Source organism: Diaporthe amygdali (assembly GCF_026229845.1).
Source record: "Diaporthe amygdali strain CAA958 chromosome Unknown NODE_54_length_279735_cov_64_132730, whole genome shotgun sequence".
NCBI lineage: Eukaryota > Fungi > Ascomycota > Sordariomycetes > Diaporthales > Diaporthaceae > Diaporthe > Diaporthe amygdali.
The window spans coordinates 249,893-261,486 of NW_026517074.1; the positions used below are offsets into that span (position 1 = coordinate 249,893).

The 11,594-nt window shown below is 51.9% G+C and overlaps 5 protein-coding genes across 5 annotated transcripts; 3 read left to right on the top strand and 2 right to left on the bottom strand.

Annotated features, from left to right (window-relative positions):
• Positions 1-139: 139 nt before the first annotated feature.
• Positions 140-1,927, top strand: J7T55_001348 (uncharacterized protein; the record flags this gene model as incomplete). The annotated part of the gene is made up of 1 exon (XM_053135410.1): positions 140-1,927. One exon carries the CDS (start codon positions 140-142, stop codon positions 1,925-1,927), a length of 1,788 nt encoding a protein of 595 aa, XP_052986987.1.
• A 964-nt stretch (positions 1,928-2,891) lies between these two features.
• On the top strand, positions 2,892-4,508 carry J7T55_001349 (uncharacterized protein; the record flags this gene model as incomplete). The annotated part of the gene is made up of 6 exons (XM_053135411.1): positions 2,892-3,068; positions 3,172-3,559; positions 3,653-3,890; positions 3,979-4,039; positions 4,131-4,226; positions 4,302-4,508. The coding sequence occupies 6 exons, from the start codon at positions 2,892-2,894 to the stop codon at positions 4,506-4,508; spliced, it is 1,167 nt and encodes a 388-aa protein (XP_052986988.1).
• Positions 4,509-5,074: 566 nt separating this feature from the next.
• J7T55_001350 (uncharacterized protein) lies at positions 5,075-6,853 on the bottom strand (the record flags this gene model as incomplete). The annotated part of the gene is made up of 3 exons (XM_053135413.1): positions 5,075-5,451; positions 5,514-6,588; positions 6,647-6,853. The coding sequence occupies 3 exons, from the start codon at positions 6,851-6,853 to the stop codon at positions 5,075-5,077; spliced, it is 1,659 nt and encodes a 552-aa protein (XP_052986989.1).
• Positions 6,854-8,098: 1,245 nt separating this feature from the next.
• J7T55_001351 (uncharacterized protein) lies at positions 8,099-9,396 on the top strand (the record flags this gene model as incomplete). The annotated part of the gene is made up of 3 exons (XM_053135414.1): positions 8,099-8,329; positions 8,394-8,946; positions 9,038-9,396. 3 exons carry the CDS (start codon positions 8,099-8,101, stop codon positions 9,394-9,396), a joined length of 1,143 nt encoding a protein of 380 aa, XP_052986990.1.
• Positions 9,397-9,539: 143 nt separating this feature from the next.
• On the bottom strand, positions 9,540-11,451 carry J7T55_001352 (uncharacterized protein; the record flags this gene model as incomplete). The annotated part of the gene is made up of 2 exons (XM_053135415.1): positions 9,540-11,073; positions 11,420-11,451. 2 exons carry the CDS (start codon positions 11,449-11,451, stop codon positions 9,540-9,542), a joined length of 1,566 nt encoding a protein of 521 aa, XP_052986991.1.
• Between the last annotated feature and the right edge of the window lie 143 nt (positions 11,452-11,594).

Below are 11,594 nucleotides of genomic sequence, written 5' to 3' on the forward strand. Positions count from 1 at the left end.
CCATTCGCTGTGCCGGTTTGAAACCCAAACGTCATCAACCATCACCGCATCTCATTGCGACGACAGCATGTAGGGCGCATTCCCAGGTCACACCTGTCAGAATTGCCACGGTCCTGAATCCCGTTCGTCGATAGGCGAGATGGACGACTTGTCGCGACTGCTTGAGCTCCCAGACGAGCTCCTGGGCGCCATCGTCTGCTACATTCCCGCTGCAGCCGACACCGCAGCATTCGGTCTGACCTGCCGACGTCTTCGCAAGGTCGTCTGCACCAGCCCGGTCTGGCGCCAGCACTGCATCACAACATGGCGACACTGGGATCCTCAGTATGAGCTTCCGGCCAAGCTCACCCAGCCGCCCCTCCAGACCGATTGGCGACAGCTCTTTCTCCAACGCGTGAATGACGACCTCGCGGCAGCGCTTCTTTTCCAGGACCTAGTCTCGACACAACAGAAGAGGCTACACCGGATGCATGAGATCGCCGAGAAAGGCCTCAACGTCCAGGACCTTGTGCTCAACCTGAGGAATCGGACACCTGATGAGGCCGAGGATGTCTTGGCCAGACGGTGGCACGCAGATGCCATTCTTCGGATGATGCATCGATCGAGGGCCGTCGAGGTGTGGAGAAGATTTCAGCTCGGCGACGAGATCACTACCGAGGAGGCTTTGTGTGCTTTCGACATGTTCGTGCTCGGGAACGGTCTGGGTGACTTTTCGACCGTCGAGAGGCGTTTTGACAGCATTGCCCAATCTATTCGAGATCAAGATGCCGATTTCGATGACAAGACTGTCCGGCAGAAGGCGCTATTGATTGCAGGTTTCTTATGGTCGGACGGCCTTGTCGGGATGCCTGCGCTGCAACCTGACGAGGCCAATTATCACGCACTGAGAAACAACTTCATTACTCTAGCTCTGCTTTCGCCCATCCATGCGTCTCTGCCCCTGCAATCCGTGGCAATCTACTGTGCAGTTGCTCGAAGACTAGGTGTTATCGCGACCCCATCCAACTTCCCAAGACATGTTCATGCAGTCGTTCAGGCTCCGCCTGATCAGACACTCGACGGGCAACCCAAGTCGACAGATACTGGCCCAGAATTCTTGCACGTCGACACGTGGCAACAACCCCATCAGCTCCACGAGGATCAACTTCGCCTCCGCCTGTTGCAGACAGGCATACCTGCAGGTAATCATGACCAGCAGCTTGGGCCTGCTGATGGCCGAGATACCTTGATCCGTGCTTCCCGCAACATCCTGGTGTCTGTCAACAACGCCCGCTTGCACCATGAAGGAGGTGATACTCCCCCGCATGAGCATCCTTACGCTCCGGATCCCGCAACAGCTCAATACGGCGCCTTCTGGGCTATGTCTTTACTTGTCGACAGCGACGCCGGCCTGGCTCCGCAACGAAGGGAGTTCCTCCAGGTGCTCCTACAGCAATTCCATAACCAGTTCCCAGAGGACTTTGCCATTATTCAGAATTTGATTTTGCCGATGCTACAAGGTGCCCCGGAGTATCAACGGATGGTCGAGTTCATTGATAGCATCATAGAAGACGACTCTGAGCCGAAAGAACAGAAACTCCGGGGTGCACAGGGTGCCGGCGTCCAGTATCGAATTGGCCACTATTTTGAACATCGCCACTACAGCTACAAGGGGTTCATCGTCGGCTGGGATGCGCAGTGCGAGGCGGGTTCCGGATGGATTGAGAGGATGCAAGTTGACAATCTGCCTCGTGGTCGACATCAACCCTTTTACAACATCATAGCTGAAGACAAAAGTCACCGCTATGTCGCCGAGGAAAACATACAAATCCTCAAGCAGCAGCCTACAGAGGCGCTACTGCAGCTAGCTGGCCGGTACTTCAAGCGTTGGGATGACCATGAGAACAAGTTCGTGAGCAACATTCGGGACCAGTATCCGGACGATTAAATGCGCCATTCTCCGTGTTAGACGTCAACTTGCACTTTCCTAATTAATTTTCGCGGAACACGCGCCTGCGCAATATATTATGGCGCGGGCTCTGGTGGTGGGCGTGGGGGTGTTTTTCAGGGAGCCGGGAAAGTCGAATCTTCGCAGCGTGAGGCCCATTCCAAGATGCCACGCGTTGCCTCAGTGCAACATCGCTTTGCTAGCGATGTTTTCACGACCTTAGCAGGGAGCTTTTCACGTTCCACCTTCAACCACGGGCAAACTGTATGTCCATAACGAGCAGCTCATTCATTTAATAAATCCTGAATAAGGGTCAGAGTGACGACTTGTGATGATAAAATGAGAACTTGATGGCACCATGCATAACAGGATTGGTCCACACGGCTGCACATGATATTTTGGGCATGGGGTGCCTTTTCCCTTTCCAATCAATCTGGACCTGTCTCTGGTGGGCCCTTGCTTCAAGCCTGTATTCGTGATTGTGAAATATTATCAAGGGACTTCTCGAGAAAGACATGAGACTGTTGAGCAGGAACAGAGCCCGCAAAATAGCACCTGTTGCAGCCAGTGAGAGCCCAGAAGACTTCTGGAGTCAGCGGGATTTCAGGCGAATGAGTTCTTCACCTATCACATCGGCCGGAGCACTGAATATTAGGGGTAACTTCCCGGCCACGGCGGTTGCTTGAGCGACACCTAAACAAGGAAGATGTTCCAGGAAAAGGATGTGCTTCGAACTTAAACGACAATCTGACGTGCAAATTGCTGAATCACGACGGCACTCAAACTGCGCACTCTATGGGCCAGACGCCAAGCAATCAGGCCAAGTCGGGCGGGTTTGCACTGTATGAATGAGAATGACGTCACATTCCATTCTCTGGGCATTGTGAGGCTCTTTATTATGCTGCTCAATGAATATGCTTTGACCTGGAAATGCGATGCATTCGTGAAGTAGCCTACTGAGAAAATGACTACAATTTTGACTGAGGACGCCTTGGATCGCCTGCATCTTAGTTTGCTCTCCTCGCCCAAGGATCACGACAACCCCAATACCGGAGTGTACTCGTATCGCGAAGGGGCCCTGGGCCAGGGTACATGGATTGTCATAATAAATACAGGCTATAATTGGGAGCAGTTCCCAAAAGTGAGTCAAGGTAACTCGGTTTGGCCAAACACACAGGCCATCGGACAGACGTTGGGTGGGGTGTGACTTTGCTGCACGAATAGGCTAACATGCTCGACATCAGGAGTTCGGTAGACCCAATGAGACACGACCGCTGGTGGTATGGAAAGTCCCGGAGCATGTCAGAAATCGTGAACTCGACGAAGATGAGGTCGAGGCCGGCCTGCACTGGCCGCCGGACGACGAACTTGACTACGGCGAGCCATTTGAGGGCGTTCCCGAGGGTCACGGCACTCAGACTGCCATTCTTGCTGGCGGAATGAGGACCGGAGTCGCACGCCACGCGGGATTGTACCTCATCAAGGCGGGCGGAGCGGTTCTGAACGAGGAAGACGAAGTGGTCGAAGAAGACATCTGTGCACTGTCACTTATCGTCGCTTTAAAACACGTTGTGGATAAGCTGAAGGACCAAAGCTTGCCTCCCGGAAAGACCGTGGTTGTTATAGATACTCGTGAGTAAATGCATGATTGCTCCCTTGCGTGGCAGCTTTCAGGCCCTGTCGTGGTTGTCTTAATTACTAACAAGTTCCATTCTTAACTTGTAGTCTGGGACATCCAGGACATGAGAACGGACGGCCTTGGAGCGGAGCAAAACTTCCAAGAATGGTGTGGTCAAGTCGACCGATCTCTCGAGGATATCGACAGGATTGGAGGAGTCCTGGTCTCGGTGGCGGCTGGAAACGAAGGGAAGCGAGATCCGCCGGGAGAGACTGGGGATTTCATGCCAAACATATTATCCCAGCGCGATGCCTCACCTCTGGTTATCGTGGGCGCAGTAACGAGGTAAGACACCTGGACAGAAAGTCACAAGGAGCCAGCCAGCCCCCAAACGGCGACATCGCATGGTTGACTCGATGGTGGGGTAGTCAAGGACAGCTTGCAAGGCTTACCTCGCCGGCATCGAACAGCGTTCCGATCACATGTTACGCAATGTAAGTACCCCGAGTCCGAGTCTGGCTCTTCGTTGCAGAGCACTTTCATTCCAATGGCCTGAACGTACCATGAACAATCAAATCTAAGCAGCCTCTGCACTTCAGGGGCAAAGACTTACTGCTGCCGGATATGTCGGTCGAGCACAATACATTGCAAAGCGGGACAACCTTCTCGGCAGCCATAGTGGTACGTGCTTTCTACCTACGAAGAATTTGCAATTGCCCCAAGTCAGCTGACACTCCGGTTGAATCTGTCATTCAGGCCGGCCAAGCCGCATGCATGCTTTCCGACCCAACCTTGAAGGAGAAAGTCCAATGGAGTCACGACGATCCCAAGGGGGACACGGTGGCCAATCGTATAAAGCGGCATCTTGCTGAAGATGGCAAGGGGAGTTTTCAGAGGGTGCGAAGGGAACAAATGCTCGATCCGACGAGCGCCTGGGAGCAAGTCAACATTGACCCCTGGTGATTTGTTAGTTGCGCGACAAAGACTGACGAAGATTCTTCAGGAACTACCCCCTACCCGACAGACTGAATGTCGTGTGTAACAGCTGTGCCATGAGTCCGAGGACGAGTAAGAAGCGCAAGGCCACGGTTTAAGCGTCTAGGTTCTGCATAGATCTCAACATGGACGTGGATCTGGTGTAAATGCCCATTCGTGCACAAAAAGGCAACGGATGATGAGGTGAGTCACTGTGAAATTCTAAGATCACTTCGTGCCCAATGTGCTGAAATCATAGTCAGACAATATTTGTGATGCATGATCTGAAGGAGAGGGAAGATTTGGGGGGTGGGGAATCCTTTCGAAATGGTCTAGTTGAGGAATGTTTCAATCTGTATTATTGCTTCCCTTATTGGGAAAATGGGTGTGGAAGGTAATGGGTTTGGTGACTGGCGCATAGATAAAAAAAAGTTGTCCTATCCTACATAGTATTTTACGGCGATGACGTTTCCATTCTCATAGTAAGTTGACCAGCCAGGGCACGTCAGTGATCATCAAGTACGTCTATGTCTGGTAAACGACTGTCGATACTTTCAAACTTTCTCTAGTCGAACCTCCATACCTGCCGGCCGTAAAGTGAAGCTGGGATTTTCCACCTTGAACGGTTTCTCGACGCTAAGGAGGCGATAATTCCGCACCACCTCAGCCAAAATGATCTTGATCTCAAACAGCGCGAACAGGCGGCCAATGCAGATTCTGGGGCCGCTGGAGAATGCCGAAAATGCGTAAGGGTTCTGCTGATCGCCTTTCAGACGCTCCCAACGGGTTGGGTCCACCTCGTCGACGTCTTCTCCCCAAATTGTTGGGTTGAAGAGGGTGACTGATGGGCAGATGTCGAGGAGAGTGCCCTTTGGAATTGCTATGCCCTCGGCAACGACATCCTCGCTGGCTGCGCGATGATATGTGGTTGCTGTGACCACAATTAGCTTCTCAACATCACACGAGTGGAATATCTCATCGGGATACTCATACCTGGACAGTAGACTCTCAATGACTCCTTGACGAAGTTCTCAAGGTAGGGTAACTTATCCAGCTCCGCGAACGAGGCATCGGGCGAGGTGGTAGCGAGCTCTGCACGGAGCCGATCTTGTATATCCTGCCTGGTCGCCATTATGTAGCAGCTCCAAGACAGCATGTTCGCAGACGTGTCGTGCCCTGCAGCCATGATCTCCAAGAGGTGGCCGAGGAACTCGTCTTCGCCCATCCCCTCAGTCGCGCCGCCAGGGCCGCTCTCCTCCACGATGAATGTGACCAGGTCGCGCGAGCTGTTCATTTCGTGTGTTCCAGCGGCTTTGGCGTCCGCAACTTCGCGATATCTCGTTTGGATAAGTGTCCGGAGCACATCGTTCAGCCAGTCCATGGCGAACATGAATGTGCGATTTGTCTCGATAGGGAGCCACCGCACGGGTATGTGGGCATTCACTAACATCATTATCTTTCCCATTGTGTCCGGCGCGAAGAAGACGTCGTAGGCCTCGTGGAAGCTGCACTCTTGTTTGCCTTTGAAGGACTTTCCTGTCCTGAGGTTATCATCGCCCTCGGCCCCAGATTTGACGTAGTCAAGATCAACGCCCAGAACGACTGTTCCCATAACGTCTAGAATTGCCTTCATGAAGGTATGTATGCAGTCGAATGTCCCAGTCTTCCCGTCATGATCCGAGATCTGCTGCTCAAAGTATCGGCAGATGTCCTGAGCTTTTCCCTTGAATACAGGTTCGAGCTTGCGGATGCTCTTCAGGGAGAAAGAGTTCGTGAGCATTCTTCGATGAGCGCGATGCTCCTTGCCCTCCATGAGAATAAGTCCATGACCCGCAGCTTCTTTCACTACCTGGATGAACCACTGCGGCTTGACGAATTCATAGCAATTGTCGTGAAGCACACTCTTGAACGCGGCAAGACTGTTCGGCACGAGGACCTCTGTATTGAGAAAGCCAAGATAGCGGATAAATGGGGCATCAGGGTGTTCCTTCATCCACTCGACATACAGGGAAGAAGGAGTCTCGGCGCGAATGAGATTGAGGCCCTGGCCGAAGAAGGGGTTGTTGTTCTTGGTTCAAGTCAGACCATACGAATGAATCTTCTCCTCAGTAACCATGGTGACTCACTGTAGGGCCAGGTACATGACGCAGGGGTGAGAAGTATCTATGGTACAGGAAAATACGATAAAACTTCAGTGTCAGGTACTGTGCCAAGAAAGTGAGAATAGCGATATGCAGAGCAGGGAGTGAGTTTTGTCGCAATCCTTCCGGCCAAATTTTGTCGACGGCGAATAGCTGGACAGCCGGAAGCACTGCGCAAACCAGGAGATCCATGCCGTTGACAAAGGGTCAAACTAGAAGCCACTGTTTCTTATGTTGAGGAACAAAAAATTAAGTATGATCCGCGAATCAAGGTAAAAGTCGACGCAGTCCCAGAGAGATCGCGTGGTTTTGTCAAACCCAGACTATGACAGCCTTACACAGCGACTACTGTCCTGCACAGGAGAGCCAGGCAAACCCCGCTTTTACCTAAGCAGGAGTTATAATTGTAGCGGCTGCAGGGCTAAAACCACGTCTGCGTTCGATTGGAAGACGAACAGAGGCAGTAATCGTAGGGTGGCAATCAAGTTGATATATCGTTACACAGCATCCATTACTTTGAGCGAAAATTGAGCGAGAAAGCCATGCGAAGCCGTTATTTGCCATCTTAGCAGCGACACAACCACGTCGGACGGGGGAAGAAGAATCACGTTTGATATGGTGCTGCCTTGGCATGGAACGAATGCCGGACATTTGCTTTGGCGAGAGCCGGGTGGGGGTTTAGGGGGTGTCGAATCCTTGTGTGGCTCTGCTATGTTTCTTCAGGTCGAACTTGTGATACCGCTAGTGCGCAGGCCTGGCAAATTATGCCATGTCGCACTGTCCCCCATGGGACGCATCATGCTAAGTGACAAGCATAGCACAGATCAAGAGAGTTTGGGTCTAGTGAGTGCCTCATGGTCTGATTTGACGGGTAGACCGCGCGTTGGTGATGGATCGAGCTGTATTCCTGTCGTAAACCTTGTCGCTTTACAATGCCAAAACACTCTAGACCGCCTCCAGGGTGGACTTGAGCAGGCCAGCGCTCCTACAATCCCACGTACTGAGATTTGACCCCGGATTATAGGGCCGTTGCACGTAAGAAGGCCTCGGTCCCGAGTTGTTGGCGTGCCTGTGCGGTAGCGGGAGTTTTGGGCCGGATCCTTCAATTGGACCCTGCACACCGGAATCCGTTTCGAGCACCTGATCGGCCCCGACCCTTGCGTGAAATGTTCAGGAGAGCGTTATACAGAGATGCTTGAGGGGAGCGGAATAGGCGTCCAATATCTAGTTGCCTGTTTGAAATTGAGAATGCGTTCCCTCAAGCCCACTGCCGAAAGTTCTTTTAGGTTCTGACCTCCATCGTGTAAATGTTCATGCCGATGGCCAAAATCGGTCGTTTGGGTTCTCTTGTTTCTTTTCTAAAACCCCCGATACTGAGCAAGTGGACTGCAGTCCAGTCAGATTCGGGGACCAAAGCCTCCCGGGTTGGAGGCATTAATGGGTATTCCCATGGCGCCCAAAAAGCTTACTGGTCAAGAGCTCATCGACCTCGCATCGCAACAGGATCCAATCAAAATCGGCGGGTTTCCAATAGCTGTGATAGGACTATCAGCAACTCTCTGCATTATTAGTGGGTTATGCATGATATTGCGAATTTTCGTTCGAGCCTGGCTGTTGCGCAAGGAACGGTCGTGGGGCTGGGATGACACACTCGCCTTGTTGAGCTTTGTGCGTGATCTATTCACACTACTCCGATTGACTTGTCTCCTGCTAACCACCATTGCTTCTACAGTTGACCTTCTTACCCGAGTGCGTGTTCGTCATCATTGCTGCACGGTATGGCCTCGGTACGCCAGACGCCGAGCTCAATGAGCTGGTGACGGCACAAGCCGCACTTATGATGGGGAACTGGCAAATGTTTTATGCGGCCTCGACAAATCTGATCAAAGCTGCAATTGCGGTAACACTGTTACGTCTGACCGATCAGCCGAAATATCGCTGGCCTATCACTGCCTCCCTGGTGGCAACCCCGATCTTCACTGGAGCTGTGGTCATTGTCCTCATCGTCACTTGCCGGCCTGTGGGAGCTCAATGGGACCTGGACCTAGGACCCTGTCCTCTGCACAACTGGCTGGCAATCCTGAGCTACCCATTCACCGCATTGACTATTATTCTGGACTGGGGCTGCGCGATTATCCCATGGCTTCTTATCCGCAAGCTTCAACTAAACCGGAGAATCAAGAGGTCTCTAATAATCGTGCTTGGCCTTGGTGGTACTGCTAGTATTGGTGCTATAGCCCGCTTACCATATCTGAAATATTACACAATTCCAGAAGATCAACTATGTAAGTTCAATTCACCTACAAAACCAAGGAGGATAGCCACCAGAGGAAGCCTGCACACTGACGCGAACTCAAGATCACATGGCCAACATAGTCATCTGGTCAGTCTTCGAAAACGGCCTGGGGATTATAGCAGCGTCTCTGCCACCTATACACAAGCTCTTCAAGTTCTACAACGACACCTCGGTGGGGTCTAGCACGCCAGCTGGTGGCGGTGCGTTCGAGACGATCGGCGGGACTCCCCTGAGCCAGTCCCACGGGGCATATGAGCTAAAACCACTGCGGAACTCCTCTAGGCTGACCGTAACGAGGTCTGGGCAGTGGAACCGACTTGACGATGAAGGTCCAAATCAGGAGCTGATCATGGTGCGCAGGACGTTTAGTATCATGGAGGAGAATGATGTAGAGGAAGCACGGAAGATACGAAGCGAAAGTGGGGAAGTTCTCTCATAGCAAGTATTGTAATATGAAATTACATTTTGTGAAGCCGCGAACGGCCAGACTAAACAAGGATGGCGCCGTGAAATTCTCTGGAGTGCTGTCATGGTTAGCTTGAGCCACTTTGTAATATCCGCAACAGGAAACAAACCTACCACTCAGCGACCGTAGCTATAGCCACCAAAGATCTTCTCCGCTGTCTTCTCCGCTCGCTCACGAACGGCATCTCGGCGGCGATGCCTGGTGTTGCTGGGAGCAGGGCTCGGCTCTTCGGGAGGCGACTGCTGGATGTATTTCTGCCTCAAGACGCCGATGGCTGCGTTCTTGCACCCGATGTCTCTCAGGAATTCCCAGGTGTTGTAAATTATCTGAGGTTTTCCCAGCCTCTCGATCATGTTCTGGAATGTCTTCATTGAGCAATTTGCCGAGAAATCGGCGAGCAGGAGAAAACACTCGATCCAGGCATCGATAATTCGAGCATCCGTTGTCGATTCTATCTTTCGGAACTCGATTGTCGCTTTCTGGGAGGTCAGAAACAGATTGAAAAAGTTGTAGGCAAGATAGCCATGCTTTCCCACGCTTGGGTGGACGCGGAGCAGCTCACGCAACTCATACCGGTCAGAGGCCTTCCAGATCATTGATAGCTTTTCCATCTCGGCGCCGGATAGGTCGACTATTCCCAAGAAGTTTGCAAGATCTCCGAGACTACCTGTCACTAGCAGGTCTTCCTCTAGTGCCAGATTCGAGGAATGTCGGATGGAGTGGTAGTAAGGGTTCTCCAAAGTGTTACGTGCAGGCTGATAGAGTTTATCTAAGCGCTCCTCAGCAAGCCACAAGATTGAAGCTAGCTTCTTGAATGCCTGCATATCAAATAGCAGTGCATTCTCCGGCTTGATATGCACGTGGATGCTACACGCCGGCGTGACGTGAATAAGGACGTGGTTCTTGACTCGCTCTATGCACTGTCCGGGAGACGGCAATTTGACCCATGAAAGGTTGGAAGCTTGTTCACGGTGGATGGACACCTGTTTGATGGCCATGGTCATTTCAATTGGAATAACACCGTCAAATCCTGGAATAGTGACTTCTGGAAGATCACAGCTGTTCTGCACTATGTTGAAACGCTCCCATGCCTTTATTTGAGGTAAGTTCCACTGCTTCACTTGATCCTCGGTACAGGTGAGGTGGAATTGCATGTCGTAGACGAGGTCTTTGACTGCAATGGAAACGCAGTGTCGAATGTAAGCTTGGTGGAACTCCTCTGTGAATCTAGGCACTTTCTTGGGTCGCGCGATTCGAACGACTTGTCTTTTGGGGTGTAGCTTGTCTGGTGGTGGCTCCGGGCTGTCTTTCCACAACCAGGGAACATAGAACTGAAATTCCTGGCCTGTGTTCCACATTGGCGCATTGTCCTCGCCAGATGCCAAAGGACCATCCTTTTTGCTCGACTTCTTTTCGCCGTGCGGGGACATCTTGGACACAGCAGCTTTGATCTGCTTCATCTTGTTCAGTCGCCCCATGATGAGGGAAGTCTGGTAGAGGGCTATGGTCGCTTGTTGGTGGCGCACTGTTGTAACAGCTTGAAGCGAGCCAGTCGGGGGTGGCATTCGATAGAAAGAGTTGCTGATTAGGCCAATAACAATTGTGAGGATGTGAACGAGTGAGTTCGACGGGTTGACATATCGCAGGAGACTGGAGAAGACCGCGAGAAAGGAATGATTTCATGAAAGTAGACGAGCGACTCGCGCGTGTGTTGCAACAATTCTCTGCAAACAAACGAAACTTTGCAGGCTCGTAGGGTTGACACACAAACTGATATCGGACGCAATGCTTCCTAGAAGAGCTCGAGCTCGATCTGTGGGCGCTATTTCGTCCAAGCTGCCTGAGCCTGAACACTCCCCGTCCCCTCCTACTTGGAACCTGGCCAGACTCTTTACTGTTTCTGGAGCCTTGAATCAAACTCTTTTGATCATGGAGAACACATGAACGAGTCCATATTTTCACAGATTTCTGTTGAGTACCTGAATAGAGCGCATACTTCAGGAGCTTGCTGCCCTCATTTGGAACCATGGCTAGGGTGGAGGCGGGGTGCTCGTTCTACCCCCTGGAGGCCCCAGGAGGCCAGTCAACACCAATTGCCCAACCTTCAGGGCTAATTCTGCTTTGGAAAGTGTTGCAATTTGAATTCGTGTTCTCCGGACTCCGTATGCTGA